Source organism: Cucurbita moschata, unplaced genomic scaffold, assembly GCF_002738365.1.
Source record: "Cucurbita moschata cultivar Rifu unplaced genomic scaffold, Cmos_1.0 Cmo_Scf00016, whole genome shotgun sequence".
Taxonomy (NCBI): domain Eukaryota; kingdom Viridiplantae; phylum Streptophyta; class Magnoliopsida; order Cucurbitales; family Cucurbitaceae; genus Cucurbita; species Cucurbita moschata.
In genome coordinates, this window is record NW_019268532.1 from 3,314,620 (window position 1) to 3,331,839 (window position 17,220).

Below are 17,220 nucleotides of genomic sequence, written 5' to 3' on the forward strand. Positions count from 1 at the left end.
TTTTTTTTTTTTTTTTTTTTTTTTTTTTTTTTTTTATTTATAAATTTCTCTCTCTTGTATTCTTTCATCTTTTAAAAATATTGTTTCTTTCAACTTTAGTACGCCCTCGAATATTCTTTCATTTTCATATTTTGTGTGCCATTATATATATATTTATATCTATCAACGAAAGCTTACTTTCTTATAAAAAAACGTATTTGTTTCTTATATGAATAAATCATTTCTCAAATCCTACTCCATTATAGTTTTTCTGTCTTTTATGAATGTGCGGGGTAATCAGTTTATTTAAAGGGAAATTTGGGTTTGTGATGTCCATATTCTTTCAAACCTTTTTGAATGCTTAAGGCAGTACAACTTATTGTTTGGATATTTTATTTTTTTATCTTCTCCCATAATGTTAATGAATTATTTCGATCAAAAGGGGGAGAAAATGAATTCTAGATGTCAATCTTGTGCCGATCCTGTTACTTCATGTTTTTTCTGAACAGCTATTCACCGCAAGGTATCTTTTGCAGGTTGCTTTTCAATACTTCCGGCTACAGAGCTTGTTCCTGGTGATATTGTAGAAGTTGCTGGTAAGTTTATTCATTCTGAGTCCAAAAGAATTATTTTCCATGAAGGAATTATAATTCATTATCATTTACAAGACATTCATTTTAATTTTTATGTGGAATAGTGGGGTGCAAAATTCCTGCTGATATGCGAATGATTGAGATGCTTAGTAATCAGCTGCGTGTTGATCAAGCAATTCTTACAGGTAATCTTTTCATATGAAATATCATGTCTTGAGTCCCAAATTATGAGTCAACTGAATTTTTGAGATACATTCGTTCAATTTTGATAGAGGGTGTCTGTATGTTTGGTAGACAATCTGAAAATCAAATTTTGAAAATAAGGATTAAATGAAAATTGAGTTGTATTTCATGCTTTCAAATATGTGTTTGGTAACAAATTTAGAAATTGGATTTCAGTTTAAACAAATGTTCAGAATATGTTCTATAATACATATAGACCATGAAACTAGTTCTAGTTGCAAAACTAAATATTAGGTTGAATATAAACCATTATTATTTAACTTATGTTTTTTTATTATGAATTTTGTATAATTTTTATTTTACATTATCATGTAATTTATAATATAATATATTATACATATTGTAATTGAACTAAAATAAATTGAGTTTATAACATGAAATACTATACTATAAATTGTGATAGATCTGTTTATAATATATATATATATATATATATATATATATATATATATATATATATATATATATATTATATAAGAAACGGATAACTGGTATATTGAAAATATAAGGAAGCCAGAAAAATGAAAGCCTAGGGGGCTGGAGTTAGAGAAACCCCCCACCCCAGAAAGAACTATCACAAAAAGGCTTTCCATTTTCTAAGAGTCATGGATATTATCTTGCTTAATTGTCCTTTATAGAGGAGAAGTATATGTTTTACTTTGTACCAATACATCCTCCTTGTGCCTTAATGTTCGTTGTCTATTCTTTTTCTTTTCTTTTCTTTTCTTTTTTTTTTTTTTTAAATTTCTCCCTTCCTAATTGTTTTTTTTTTTTTTTTTCATTAAAGAAATATAATCAGTGATACGTTGTATTGTATGTGTTTATTGATGATGATAGGTGAGAGCTGCTCTGTTGAAAAAGAGCTGGAGGCCACAAGAGCAGTAAATGCTGTATATCAAGACAAGACAAATATTCTTTTTTCTGTAAGAATTTTATTGTTTAAATTTGAAAATATGTGAAATCATTGGAGATTGAACATATTTTGTTTCTGTTTCTATTTCTTTTTGAAACAAAAACATGAAGTTAGAACAAAAAACCTAAAAATAAATCACTTTAGGGGAGCTTAAACAGAACATTCGAATTAGTATTAATTATATTGGGACTATAATTGCTAAGAGACTTGGATAAAGCGCCAAGAAGAAGCCTGATATCAAGTCATATCTCCACCCTTTCCTTAAAAAATCCTTTGGTTTCTTTGTTACCGAAGTCCCCAAGTGATTTGCTTCCATAGCATTGATCCACAACGTGGTGTTGGCTCTACATGTAAATCAACGACCACAAAGATATTTTATACTATTGTCTTTAGAATATTTGCCAACACCCATGAGCAACCAACACAGCAACATTTCTGGCCATACGAACCATGGAAGGAAAGATGCAATTTGTCCACCCTTAGCTTTCATACGTGAACCACAAAGCTTAGAGCAAACTTGGGGAATGTCCTTTGTAGTTGGATGTATTAATACCTGCTGCATGAAAACATTCACATTCTTTGAGGTCTTTTGTCTTCTAATAGGCATTCATAGGGTTGTTTCGGTATCAAAGCTTAATTTTAAGTTCCCTAACCACTTCCATTGAGAAAGAACCCGACGGATCAGGCTTCCTGACTCTTTTGTCTTCCCTCCTATCAAGAGGTAATCCATCAATCATCTCAAAAAGAACTTTTTCCTCCATTTCCCATCTAGTATATTTCTTCTTTCTACAACTTTTCAAGACTCTTCTCGTTGATCAATATAAAAAATTGAGGTAACTAAAGGAAAGAAGCAATCAACCTAGATAGATCTCTTCCTACCCTTTCCAACACCAAAAATTGAGGGCATTTCTGCTAGAATCAAATACCAAAAAGTTAATTATCCTCTTGACATTTCTTTGATAATATTTGTAATCTCAATCCTCAAATTGATTATAATGGGAAGTTAGTATGTTTGAGAATTTTAAGAAGAGAGAAACTTCGCAACACAATTTAAAATTGTTTTCATCTGTTCTTTCAAGTTGACTGTTTTGGTGCATTATGAAATTTTAGTATTTCAGTAACTTTTCTCAACATGGTCAATGATTGTGTGGAGCTCTGTTCTTGGACATGTTTTTATATTAATGATTTTCATCCTTTACTAGGATTTGTAAGTTCTCTATCCTTTCGTTACTATCAGGGCACCGTGGTGGTTGCTGGCAGGGCACGTGCTGTTGTGGTAGGAGTTGGTGCAAATACTGCTATGGGCAATATACGAGACTCTATATTGCAAACGGATGATGTAAGTGCCACTAAGTAGTATCTCTCTCTCTCTCTCTCACTCTTTCTTTCATTCATTCTTTTCATTTTTTAAATAAGTTGCGTTCCTGTTACTGGAGAAAATGTTGGAATCGCGAGTGTCTATTCCATCAAAATGATAATGGAGTTAAAATAAGGCTCTTCAAGTTTTTGTGATAAATAATTATGTTTACTAATTTTTTTTAAAGACAGTAGTCCTAAAATTCCATGCCATACTTCTTCGTAACCACTTATTTTGATTAAAAAAAAAAAAATTGAAGCCACAAACCAAAAACCAAAAAGACCATTGATTTAGGATTTGGGGCTTCTTTATTTGTTCTTGATCTTTTCTATAACCGTGTATGGTTATTTGTTTTATTCCTTTTCTTATATTTTAATTTGTTACTTTCTTGTACAAGCTTTTACCTTGCGGTAAATAGCTTCTTTTACCTTTCGATGAGGTAATTAGTGTTAGGTTTAGGTTATTTTCTTCCTATAAAAACAAAGCCTGAATTTCTTTTTGAGCCAATCACAAATTGAGGCATTTCTTTGGAAACTTGAGTGCATCAACCGTCCTATTTATTTGTTCCATTAAGAAGTTAGAAGCTTTTCTATATCTCATACCTTGTTTTCATTAAGTTCCTCGAGTCAAATCAATCCAATTATATCATATTAGATTTAGTTACTTAAAGAAATAATGTACATAATCACTCATTGATAAAATAAAAGAGGAAACTTTTTTGAAATAAAATTATTAGTACATTATCATGAGATATAGGAAAGCTTCTAACCTGGGATATGGCTCTTCCTTGTAGATTCAATCTCTAATGTCTCTATCTGGAATTATGAAACTATATATACTTTTTGACTTATCTAACCTCCTGTGATCTAATTTTGCACCAGTTGCATCTGAAATGACATTGAACCTTTCTTTTTCTCCACCAGTTTACTGTCTTAATTTCATTATTTCAAATCTATTTTCAATTGCAGGAGGTGACACCATTGAAAAAGAAGCTAGATGAATTTGGTACTTTTCTGGCCAAGGTGATGCAAAGTGCACATTAAGTCTTTGATCTTCTTTTCAGTCCTTGGGTCTACTAGCTTCATTAATTTCATTATTTAGACATTTGGATATTCCTAGATTTTACATGAGAGAATTAATGTGCACATGCGAGATTGACTTCTGGTGAAAACAATATATATATATATATATATATATATATATATTATATTATATTATATTTAGTTTAAGCTGGGTCCAGGTTTGGCTTTAATTCGTGAGAGTTAGATATGCCTCTTGTCTGTCATATATCTATTGTGATCCATATCAAACTTCTCTGAGAAGCTAGGCCTTTTACTTTCAATCTAGATGATTGGTTCATCAACTGCAGATTAAATCATTGAATAATCAGGAGTAATTTCTGAAGTCCACTTCTCAAAGCTCACTTTTGTTTGTTGATATTCTACATCTACTTTTGGTCTGATCTTTAACTTTTAATTCACTTGTAATTAGGTTATTGCTGGAATTTGTGCACTTGTATGGATAGTGAACATTGGTCACTTTCGAGATCCTTCTCATGGTGGGATTTTGAGTGGTGCAATACACTACTTCAAGGTAATTTTCTTTTGAAAGGATTTGTTATTTAGTTGTTCTTAAATTGAATTCTGCGGCGCTCTTTATGCTAAACTAGACTTTGATAGGGATGTCCCTACATGGATGCATACAATGTAAGGAAATGGATTTTATAAATAGCAGAAAATGGGAAAAGCATTAAAAAAATAAAAAGTAACGCAAGATCCCTTTAAATATAATGCGCAAAACAGATAAAGAGAGAGTCCTGAATAAGGAAGATGAAGTCAGAGACAAGTTCTCCTTTTACATAATAAAGACGGAAGTGCAACAAAGAAAATGTAAAAATGTATGATGAGATCGTACTGCTGTGATTGTTGACACCCTTGGCATACATTTCTTAGGTCACCCACAAAATTTATTGGGGGATGACTATAAAAATGTTCGAAAAAAATACACTTTCGGTCCCTAAAGTTTGGATTTGGTTGTATTTGGGTCCTTAGTTTTTAAACTCAACCATTTTATCCCTTAAGTTTGCATTTGGTAGCATTTTTGTTATTCAATCAGCTGTTCTGTTAATTAGCTCACAGAAAGATGAGTGACATTTTTTATTAAAAACATATTTATTATACAGTCTTTTGTAAACATCATGGATTATATCATGGATTATACATCCCTCTTGTAAATTTCACTCATCAATGAAATTGTCTCTTATAAAAAAAAAAATAATAATAAAAACATATTTATCTTTTTCTTTCTTTTCTCCCTCCCTCTTCTTTTTTCACCCTCCTCCCATCCGTCTTCACCGCCACTGGTGCCATTCCTTTTGCCTTTTCTTCTTCTTCTTTTTCCCCCTTTCCTCTTCGTCTCTCCTCTCCTTCCCTTCCTTTCTTCAATAAGCCCCAATTCTTGACCAAATGCAGCCATGCTTTTCATATGGAATTTATCGACACTTGGCTTTTGACCCATTCGACTTGTCCCCTCTGTCGTGCTATTTTTGGGAATTTGGAGGATGAAGGAACACCTATAAATAAAGTCTAAGATGTTAAGCACTAACATTTTTGGGATTTTGACGCTTAAAAGCTTGAAAAGGAAGGCTGTGGAAGGTTGAGATGGGGAAGTAAGCGGTTGAAGAAAAATTGCTAGACAACATATCAAAAGACTCAGAAAACCAGAGCTTTCTTCATTATTCTTTTTTATATAGGACGGGAATATGATGTAATAATTTCAAGCTACTAACTGTTATCGGAGTTATGAAAAGTTCGAAATTTTTTATAAGTTATAATGATTAGGGGTGCTGGGAATGGTTAGGATTTTTTGATAGCTAACTTTGTTTGTTGAAGTTTTCTTTTCATAATGTTTGTTTACAACATTTTGCACTATCTTCTAGTCGTACTGACTGAATATCCCTTCCATGGTCAACGACGTTGCACCTGCTTATCTCCCAACTTAGATTGCAGTTGCTCTTGCTGTTGCAGCGATTCCTGAAGGACTTCCTGCCGTTGTGACAACGTAAGTGATTTATTTAAGCTTTCTTAGCAGATAAAGATTTTCCACCTTTCACTCGGTGCATGAAAAATTAAGAATATCAGATCACTGTGTAAAAGTAGACGAGCGTGGAAACCCCTTCTAAGGCAATAGTTGCAGACTAAGTGACAACATGAAATTGTGACAACATGAAATTGCGACAATCTAGAATATTGACAGAACATATAGTGGTGATAAAACTACTTTTTGTCGTACATAACCATAATCATTTCTGCAATATGTAATCTAGCATTTTATTCTTATTTACTAACTTTTTATAAATGGAAGCTTAAGATATGGGTGACCATTTGAATGCCTATGAAGCTAATGTTCTAAATACACAATACCTCTCCTGTCCTTGGCCATGATGCAAGGTTCATATGCATTAAGTATGCCATGTATTGCTTAGCATCATTTTTCCATATTAATGTTTTTTCAGGTTGTAGCTTTCATTCATTCACAACTTTATAGTAATTACTCTGCTTCATTATCAATATCATGATTGCCTAATTTGACTTCTTACTGGGGCAACTTTTATCTTGTCTGAAGATGCTCATAGTTTTCATGTACTACTTATAGGTGTTTGGCTCTTGGCACCAAAAGAATGGCACGTCTGAATGCAATTGTGAGGTCTTTGCCATCTGTTGAGACTTTAGGCTGCACTACTGTTATATGTAGTGACAAGACTGGAACTTTGACTACGAATATGATGTCCGTCTCAAAGGTGATGCTCTTATGAAATATGAGGATTAAAAATGCGATTTGGTTCAACTTGAGTGTCATCATGTGATTTTCTCTGTTTTTTTTTTTTTTTTTGGTTTGTCTAAAATATTGAAAATTTCTTTCTTTGTTACTGCTTCTGTCAGATTTGTGTGGTCCATTCTGTTTTGCATGGTCCACAACTTTCTGAGTACAATATCAGCGGTACAACATACGCTCCTGATGGTACTATTTTTGACAGCACTGGAGTACAGGTAATTGTACTTTTGTGTAGCTTATGAAATATATGCATTGCATCTCTCCCTCTCTGGTAACTTAGATTGGAAATGGGTTGTTGAAACTACTGACTTTTTTTTTTTTTTGTTTTCTATCGTGATGTTTTTAGTGAATTAATCATTTATGAATCCAACTGTATTTACCGTCTCAATCTCCATCCTCAGTGACTTGCTCTCTGGTTATAATCTGCTAAAACTTACAATGGTAGTTTTAAACTCACTGACAAATTCAAAAGCTAAATAAACTTGTCTTATTGATTATTTTAATGTAGCACCTCTTTCTACATGGTTTAAGAGCTTTGTCTTACTGGCATGGCCCCTATTTTTCCTTTAAGTAACCAAGCATGTGGTCAAAATTGGAAGACCTTTTCTTTTTTATACAATTTTAACTTTGTCGAGGCTTCTTTATGAACTTTCATTCATTTGTTTGATTAACTATAGCCTGGTTCAAACGTTTGATTTCTGTAGCTTGAGTTTCCAGCTCAATTGCCTTGTATTCTACACATGGCAATGGGCTCTGCCCTCTGCAACGAGTCTACTTTGCAGTATAATCCAGATAAGGGGAACTACGAAAAAATTGGTGAATCAACTGAAGTAGCACTGCGTGTCTTTGCTGAAAAGGTTAGGGTCTGTACGAATGTAATGTCTAAAAATGGTTTTTTTTTTAAACAGTTTTTTTTTAAGTAGAAAAGTGTTTTGGCTGGATTGTTTTTTAAACAGTTTTCAGAATAAAGAGTAGCAACAAGATGGAAATAATAATTTGTTGCTTTCATATGTTCTCTTTGATTTTTTGCTCTAAATTATCTGTTCATATAAAATCTTTGATTGTTTTTCAAGTGCAAGTTGATTCAGTTGTGTTATAGTTTTAATTAATATGCAGAATAAATCAAATGAAAAAAGTGCTACAAAAATTCTCGTGCTACAAAAATTCTCTTTCTAAACAGTTTTTTTATTTTTTAGATTTTTATTCCTTTTGAAAAAAAAACAGTTTAAAACAACTGAAAAATATACACACCCAAAACGCCCTTTGATTTTACCGTATTTTGAACACTTCCCATCAGAGAATATAAATACATATGTATAATAAATAAAATAATGTTTCAGGTTGGTCTTCCTGGTTTTACTTCAATGCCTTTTGCTCTAAATATGCTAAGCAAGCATGAGCGCGCATCCTATTGTAACCACCATTGGGAGAACCAGTTTAAAAAGGTTGGTTTCTTTTTACTAGCAAACAATTGATATGATGTGCAGTATGAAACAGAAGTTAAGCGTACAATATTTGTCATAGTAGTGTTGAAGTATTGATTAACAATTGATATGATGTGCAGTAGTGTTAAATTAACCATAATCTATTAGTTTATACTTTGGGTTTAGTGGTGATTTGACAGTTATCAGAGCAGCATATCTCATATTCAATCCTTGTATTGTAATTTAATAATATTCAAACAAAGTATTTTTTTGTTTTTATTGGAGTGAAAAGTGAGTAAGAAAACCTCTTTTAAAAACAATACGAGAGATTACCGGAAAAAAGCCCATGTAGATTACGTAGGATTAAAAGTAACGCCATGCAGGGCTCCATTAATTTGTGAGATGCTACCCATGTAGTATGCTTTCAACGTAATGCATTAATAAGAGTATTGAAATTTTTAAGCAGATGGACAACTTTTCAGGTTGTTGTTTTGGTCATGTTGCTTGCTTATCAAAAGAAACTTTGCAGATTTCTGTATTGGAATTTTCTCGTGATCGCAAGATGATGAGCATTTTATGTAGCAGAAACCAGTCACATATCCTTTTCTCCAAAGGTGCTCCTGAGAGCATTATTTCGAGATGCTCAAGTGTCCTTTGCAATGAAGATGGTTCTACCAGTGTTTTAACTTCTAGTATTCGTGCTGAACTGGAAGCAAGATTTCAAAGGTTAGAATTTGTGGTTTTTTATCAGCGTAATACATTAATCCTCATGCTCTTCCCCCTTCCTTCCCTCTTTCTGGCTGTATCTTTTTATTTCACCCACCAATGTGCATATGTGCCCCCCATCTTCATATGCTAGAATCTCCCTACTCTTTATTTCCATTGTGTACAAAGAGAAGCAAAGGAAAACATTACTTCCCGGACAGGATTGAATTTACATTTTAGTTGTTATTTAGTTCATTAATTTTCTTTTAAAAAAATTATAGGAAAGACAAATAGATAGGTATCGATGTTAAAAGTTGTAAAACAGGAGTTAGATCTCTTCGAAATGGCAATGGACACAATTCAATGGACATTTACCAGAAAACCTCTGGTTACCAGTGATTTAAAAGTCTTTTTTTTGGGTTCATGGCAATGTCGATACACCAATCACAAGGGGTCTATGCTTATCTAAGAATGCATGAAGCAGATGAGTAGTTGTGCCTCATATATTAATGTACTTGCCGGTAAAATTATATGAATGCATGTCTTGGACAGTTTTGCAGGAAATGAAATGCTTAGGTGCCTGGCTATAGCAATCAAATTGCTTCCTGTGAGTCAACAGAGTTTATCATTTGATGATGAGCAAGACCTAACATTCATTGGGTTGGTATGCTTTCTTTTTTAAATAGAATGCTAAGTTTATTTGCTGCCTCATTCTATCTATTGTCTTTATGGAGCTTCTATATGGCTGCTGAATACGGATTGTTGCATTCTTACAACTAATTCAATATTTTGCCACATCGTCTACAATTTTGTTCTCTTTAAAATTGTACATCAGTACAAGATTAACAGTTTTATTTATTGTGGAGAGAGGAGAATAGTTTGGGTGTATATGTTATTCTTAAGAGATAATCTTCTGCATTTGGGTAGATGGACAAAGGCAAATAGATATCCGCCATATCACTAAGTTCTGTTACCTTTAGTATGAAAGATCTAGGTACTTAGTTGATGAAGATATATTTCTTTAAGTGCGACCTTGCAAATACTAATTTGAGATTTTTTTTGTCCTGGTTTATTTCACACCTATTTCATAGAATCAGAACTTTGGGTTTTTACATTCTTGTACTTCCATCAAGACTCTAGATCTATCTAGAGGCTGCGTTCTTTGTTTGGATGAATGCTTTCTATCTTAAATATGCTTCAAAACATGCTTGAACCTCACTAGTCTAACAGAAATGTAAAGCTCTCGAACTTTACAGAAACGTGAAGTAACCTTTCATGCTACACTAAGCGAGATTAGAATGCGCTTAGACTTTAAAAGCTTCATAGAAGAATGATTTTCAACTTTATTTGACATTCATGTGTAGGAAGATCATATAGAAAACGAATCAGAAAACAATATAAATCGAAGCTGATTTTTGGGGAAAAAATGACATTAGATTTGTTGTAATGACCAGAGTAAGGATGGTTGCGACAAATGTTGACCTTTTCCTGAGCTTAGCTTGAAATTATTTATCAAAATTATATAACTTAATAAGTCTATACTATGATCCAAGTAGCTGTCCAAGTTAATCCATCACAGAAGAGTCTTCAAGAAGGAAAATAAAGTGAAGCTATTCAAGAAAATATGGTTGGTATTAATAGCGGAAGTCATCATCAAAATTAATGCTGAAAAGCAAGCATATCCTAATGGTTGCTTTGATGCAATGTATTTAAAGAGTTCATTACAGCTGCAATGCACTCGAAGAGAGAAATTTGTTGCATGAGAACTGCAGGAGTTTGAGATACATGAATAGCAAGAAAACAACCATGGATGCCATTTACTCCAACGTCTGTTTTGGTTGTTTCTGTTACATATTATTTTGTTGAAAAGGGTTAATAGAATCTTCAATAACAAAGGTGTTGATTGAATAGAAATTTGGGATAAACTTATTGTTGCACGTTAATGTTATAAGTCGTATCAAGGGGATAACAGTGATCTTTACTTGCCTCTGGATTTTTGGAATCTTTTGGGATTTATGCTTATTGCCATTGCTATCTTATTTGTACTGTTTTCCATGTTTTACCATTCTTGTATTTCATTTGACCTAGTTCAAATTTGTCATTGGTCTTCATTTATACTCCTTTGTCTGGCTGGAGCCCCTAAATTTGTTTTGAGTGTCTTTGTTGCGTGATTGTTGTTTCCTTACCGGATTCTTAGAATTTATCTGTTGACCTCTCATTTTAAAGGTTGGAATGCTTGATCCACCGAGAGAGGAAGTGAGAAATGCTATGCTTTCATGTATGAATGCTGGCATACGTGTTATAGTCGTAACTGGGGACAACAAGGTTTCTCTAAATCTAGCCCTTCACTCTATTAATTTTATGTAACTTTCTTTATAGCCAAATCTTTAGAGGTAACTTGCTGACTTAACATGCATTTGTAGTCAACTGCTGAATCACTCTGCCGCAAGATTGGTGCTTTTGACCATTTGGTAGATCTAGCTGATCATTCTTTTACTGCTTCTGAATTTGAAGAGCTACCTGCAATGCAACAGACAATGGCATTGCAACGAATGGCACTCTTCACCAGGTACTTTGGACATTCGTCTATAATTAGAAGCCAAGTACTCGTATATGTCATTTTCTTCAATGAATAATAAATTCTTTTTTCAGTACACGTCTTTAATAGAGTTCATTTTTTTCAGGGTTGAACCTTCTCATAAGCAAATGCTTGTGGAGGCCTTACAACATCAGAATGAAGTGGTAACTTTAAGTCTCTCATTAGAAATTTTGCAGGAATATCACTTCATAATTTTAGGCATGTTCGGTCCTTTATTCTTTGAATTTTACATGTATTGGTATACTAGTACGAACTAGTTACCACTTAACAAATACATTGTAGTATAATAATCGTTTTTTTCCAACATATCTCTAATATGTTCCTTTTGTTTTGACATTTTTTTAAAGTATGAGACAATTTCATTGATATTTGAAATTTACAAAAGGGAAACTAAAAGGAATACTAATCTGTATGCATTAACACGCTCATGTATAGATGTTACATTCTTCTAATTTCTCAGTTTTTGTGGATTTCTTAGGTTGCTATGACAGGTGATGGTGTCAATGATGCACCTGCACTGAAGAAAGCTGATATTGGTATTGCCATGGGTTCAGGAACAGCAGTTGCCAAGGTTGGTGTGGTCACTGGCAAATTTTTGTGACGTTCTTTAATTTTTTATGTTTCCAAACCTGTTAATTGGGCTTGCTGCTTTTTTAGCTGTCTCCTTGAATAATTAATATTAAGTTGCCCTTTAATTGTCTAGTACTTCCTTTCAGCACACAATTTGGTAATATGCGTTAGTACTTCAGTTATTTTAAATTTTACACCACCGGGCTTTCTTTTATTATTCTTATTGTTAATGCTAACTATTTTCCTTGCCATTTTTCTTCCTTTTTCTCTATACCTAGAGTGCATCTGATATGGTCTTAGCTGATGACAATTTTGCTACTATTGTTGCGGTAAGCTCCTGCCTCATGTCCTAAAAAAATTTCCGGATAAAGGTGATTGTTTATTTTTTAGTTTATATATTCTTAAACTTTGTGACCGGTTCAAACTCGATAGGCTGTTGCAGAGGGCAGAGCTATTTACAATAATACTAAGCAGTTCATCAGATACATGATCTCTTCAAATATTGGTGAAGTAGTTTGTATATTTGTGGCAGCTGTTCTTGGAATACCAGAGACTCTTGCCCCTGTACGTTTTTTCAGCTTTTATTAATGCATCTACTTCTTTGGTAATAGTTAATGTATCTGCAAAAGTTGAGTGTACTTCCATTGAGGTGGCAAAAGAACTTTCCTCATAGAAGAAAATGATTACAGGTGCAACTTCTTTGGGTTAACTTGGTCACTGATGGATTGCCTGCAACTGCAATTGGATTTAATAAGCAAGACTCCGATGTAATGAAATCTAAGCCTCGAAAGGTAATGAATTAGTGAGGCTTGCTTTCTTTAAATGGTTATATAGATTTGTCATCTTTGTGGGATCGTTACTTGTGAAGTTCAGTGATTAACGTAAGATTTATGGTTATATTCTTCCCTTCACGTTCATCTTCTTCACTGCTTTTGCTGTTGGATCTATGATTTCTTGCTTACTTGTGTGGTGTGCTAACATTGTAGTATCTAGATTCTTCCCCTATGAAGATCTTCTTTACCGTTCTCGTTCCTGTTACATGATGTAAACTGTAACTGATTTTATCTTCTTAAAACAATAGTTTGCCTCTTTTATGAAGGTATTCCTAGTCCAATCGATTTGATCTTGCAGGTGAATGAAGCTGTGGTGACTGGATGGTTGTTCTTTCGTTATTTGGTAATTGGAGGTAGGGCAATGAATGTGACCTATACTTGGTTTCTTCCATGGAATGTTTGTTGCTAGATATCTATGGCTCTAGCTTGGTATCTTTGTTGTTTCTACATGCAAAATTTACACTCATTTTGGGACGCAGATTGTGACTGATCCATGTGCCTTGCATGGCTAGATAGACTGCTACTTATGACCGTATACTTGGTTACCTTTACTTCTCCTTGTATTTGCTCAACTGTGAAGTAAAACTGAACTGTTGGGGTTCAAGTTTATTTCCTCACGACAAATTACTAAAAATTTAATTGGGCTGCAAATTTTTCCAAAGTATAGGTTGCCACACTCTTCTCTTCTATTGGGAAGAAATTGCTTGCATTAGATGAACTTGCTACAATGTCCTCTCTTCTTTTGTTACTTCATTGTTATTTATTCTATCAAGTTCTTGTGGTGAGCCTAATTTTCATCTTATGCATTAATGATAGTTCTCCCTGTGGTACAGAATTTTCAATGTGGAACAGAAATGCTTCTCATTCTTGTTTATGTAGAGCTTTAATTCTCAGCACATTCAAATTAAATGCTGTTCTCAGCTGTTAAAAGCTGGTAAAAAGTTTTTGAATGGTTATATCATTGGTGCAGCGTATGTTGGTCTTGCAACAATTGCTGGCTTCATATGGTGGTTTATATACTCCGACAGTGGTCCTAAGCTACCTTACGCTGAGTTGGTAAGATTTTATTTGTTGCTGTCTTCCTATGGCATTGTGCAGTTTATTCCTGGTTTATCATATGAAGATAAGCATATGCATGTTGGTTATCGTTGCAAATGTGTGGGTGGGTGGGTGGGTGGGGGACCTTATACTAACAGGTTATTTTGACTGAGTGACTAAAAGATTGGACCGAAATGCTATTTGACCTAGGTTTTCAAAATAAAGTTCTCCAACCTTTTTCAAACATTTGTTATTATTATTATTATTTTTATTTCTAACTCAATTCCTTCTCCCTCTCGTTCTCTTCTCCCCTCCACTCTCTCCCTCTCGTTTTCTTCTCCTCCTATTCTCACTCTCCTTACTTCCTCTCTCCCTCTCTCACCTGTTTAGCTGCCCCCAGAGACGATTGCCCCTCTCCCTCGTACTGTCTTCTTCCTCTAGCGACCCTCTGGCAGTAGCCACCCCTCTGGAGTTATCTCTAGAAGATGAAGAGAGAAAGGAGGAAGCAAGAGTGAGAGGGAGAGGGAAAGGAGGAGTCTACTGAGAAAAAAGGAGCCAGAGCGAGAGGGAGGAAGGGAGCCAGAGCTGTGAGCGAGAGGGAAAAACATCAAAAATATTTGTGCATAGAGTTCGAGTGAATTTAAATAACTTCTGAATTCCTTGCATTAAATTTTTTCATCTTTAGAAGAAAAAATTCTTCTAAAGATGCAACTTGAATTTCTACACTCATCTTTTTCCTTGCGCACTTGTAATTTTCAAGAAAAGAAAAGTTGGATTTGGTTTTGGCCCATTCTCAATTTGAAATATTTCTTTTCAGATGAGTTTTGATACTTGTTCAACAAGAGCGACAACATACCCTTGCAGTATATTTGAGGATCGGCATCCGTCGACTGTTTCTATGACTGTACTTGTTGTTGTCGAGATGTTCAATGCTTTAAATAATCTAAGCGAAAATCAATCTCTTCTGTAAGTATTCAGTTACATTTATATTTTGAGGTTACTGCAAATTATTAAGTTTGTGAATTGTTAAATGAAGCAAAGGACAATTAAGACGGTGATTTTCCTATAGTTTTTAATGCTAGGTTAGTTTTGATCATGTATGTGGTTAATATGAAGACATATTTTTCAGTGTTATCCCTCCCTGGAGTAATTTATGGCTCGTTGCCTCCATTGTCATAACCATGATCCTTCACATGCTTATTATGTATGTGCGACCACTAGCTGTTCTTTTCTCTGTAAGTTTTTTCCTTCTCTTGATTCGCTTGTGATTCCTTTTTTGGCAGTTTCATATAATTAAGTGAATCAGTTTGATGAACTGTAAAATTGTTTCATTACAGGTAACGCCATTATCTTGGGCTGAATGGACGATGGTTTTGTACCTTTCGTTTCCTGTAATATTCGCACCCCTTGCCTCATTTTCTGTTGTACAATTTCAGTTTTTCTTATTCCCTCAGGATCATGGTTTCGTTTCCTGTAATAACTGTTTTAGCTAAACTCTTGGAAACCCCTCTATGAATGTTCATACTTTATTTATTTCCATGCCTACCAAATTCTGTGTTTTCCTTATCAATTGAAAGGATCTTTTCTTTATCCGATGCAGGTTATAATTATTGATGAAATACTGAAGTTCTTTTCACGACGCTCCAGTGGCAGTATGTTTTCCTCACCTGTTTGATAGCATCTATTATTGTTAATGTTAGAAATCGTGACTCTCCACGATGGTATGATATTGTCTACTTTGAGCTTAAGCTCTCATGGCTTTGCTTTGTGCTTTTCCCGAAAGGCTTCATACCAATGGAGATGTATTCCTTATATAAACTCGTGATCATTCCCTAAATTAGCCAACGTAGGACTTCCGCACAACAATCCTCCCCTCTCCTCGAACAAAGTACACACTATAGAGCCTCCCCTCAGGCCTATGGAGCCCTCAAATAGCCTCTCCTTAATTGAGGCTCGACTCATTTGGTGTCCTCGAACAAAGTACACCCTTTGTTCGACACTTGGGTCAATTTTGACTACTCCTTCAAGGCTTGCAACTTCTTTGTTCGACATTTGAGGATTCTATTGATATGATTAAGTTAAGGGCATGGCTCTAATACCATGTTAGGAATCACGACTCTCCATAATTGTATAATCACTTTGAGTTTAAGCTCTCATGGCTTTGCTTTGGACTTCTCCAAAATGTCTCGTACCAATAGAGATGTATTCCTTATAAACTCATGATCATTCTTAAATTAGCCAACGTGGGATTCTCTCCCAAGCATCCTCAACACAGTCAATGCATGTTTGCTTTATGTCCAAGTATTTGTGGTTTATTACACTATCTATGATTAGTGAAAGCAATAATCTCTAAACCTTATTCTGTTAATCAGATATTTTGATGCAGTAATAGGTAAAATGTGGTGGAACTTATCGGTTCCTGTTTTGGTTGGATAATTGTAGGGTTGAGGCTTCCATTTAGATTCAGAAGGCATGAGTTGCTTCCAAAGAAGGAATTGCGTGACAAGTAGGAATGACACTACCTTGACATACAACTGGTCACACTACTACTTTGTTATACTCATGGCTGAACAGCAAGCATGAAGATTGATTGATATCATTCCATCATCGAATCTCAAGAGTTTGACCCGAGCGTTCACTAGTATTCGTTAATCTTATAATGGAATACCCCCCTCAAGTCTGAAGCTTAACGCCCCTTCGAGCGACGTTCATGAGGAAAAAGCGGCGAAGATGAACGTGTGGGATTTTACTAATCTTTTTAGTTTTCTCCATCAATTTAAAGTTTATCATAACGTGAAAATTTTACATTGCTGCTTTTGGAATCTATTTCATAGAGCAAGTCTTAATATAGAACAATGTTCACTGCAGTTTATAATTTCCAATCCCATTATGGACGAGCTTTTGATGATAAATGGGTTCAATTTCAGAGATCTTCATCAGATTTTTTTTTTTTCATTTATATTATAATATTATAATTAAAATTTTTAGATAACATTTATTACCCATATCTATTTATTAAAACAATTTTTTTAATGAAACTATATTAAAAAATAAAAACTTTAAAATAGTTATATTTTTTTAAAAAAATAAATGGAGAAAAATTAGATGCTAGAATTAATTCCGCAAATTTTT

General features: G+C 34.0%; 1 protein-coding gene across 1 annotated transcript in view; it reads left to right on the forward strand.

Annotated features, from left to right (window-relative positions):
* The window catches only part of LOC111454150 (calcium-transporting ATPase 3, endoplasmic reticulum-type), a 26,563-nt gene extending 9,545 nt beyond the window's left edge, over positions 1-17,018 (forward strand). The window contains exons 8-34 of the mRNA XM_023095491.1: positions 516-575; positions 677-757; positions 1,653-1,738; positions 2,966-3,067; positions 4,054-4,107; positions 4,577-4,678; positions 6,087-6,145; positions 6,740-6,884; positions 7,027-7,134; positions 7,624-7,776; positions 8,260-8,364; positions 8,873-9,069; positions 9,601-9,712; positions 11,275-11,373; positions 11,472-11,617; positions 11,733-11,790; positions 12,126-12,218; positions 12,496-12,546; positions 12,650-12,781; positions 12,907-13,008; positions 13,349-13,403; positions 14,021-14,106; positions 14,906-15,054; positions 15,218-15,323; positions 15,426-15,479; positions 15,689-15,740; positions 16,531-17,018. Coding sequence (XP_022951259.1) covers positions 516-575; positions 677-757; positions 1,653-1,738; positions 2,966-3,067; positions 4,054-4,107; positions 4,577-4,678; positions 6,087-6,145; positions 6,740-6,884; positions 7,027-7,134; positions 7,624-7,776; positions 8,260-8,364; positions 8,873-9,069; positions 9,601-9,712; positions 11,275-11,373; positions 11,472-11,617; positions 11,733-11,790; positions 12,126-12,218; positions 12,496-12,546; positions 12,650-12,781; positions 12,907-13,008; positions 13,349-13,403; positions 14,021-14,106; positions 14,906-15,054; positions 15,218-15,323; positions 15,426-15,479; positions 15,689-15,740; positions 16,531-16,598 — 2,615 coding nt within the window. The 3' untranslated portion in view covers positions 16,599-17,018. The remainder of the gene's footprint in view (positions 1-515; positions 576-676; positions 758-1,652; positions 1,739-2,965; positions 3,068-4,053; positions 4,108-4,576; positions 4,679-6,086; positions 6,146-6,739; positions 6,885-7,026; positions 7,135-7,623; positions 7,777-8,259; positions 8,365-8,872; positions 9,070-9,600; positions 9,713-11,274; positions 11,374-11,471; positions 11,618-11,732; positions 11,791-12,125; positions 12,219-12,495; positions 12,547-12,649; positions 12,782-12,906; positions 13,009-13,348; positions 13,404-14,020; positions 14,107-14,905; positions 15,055-15,217; positions 15,324-15,425; positions 15,480-15,688; positions 15,741-16,530) is intronic.
* The last annotated feature ends 202 nt before the right edge of the window (positions 17,019-17,220 follow it).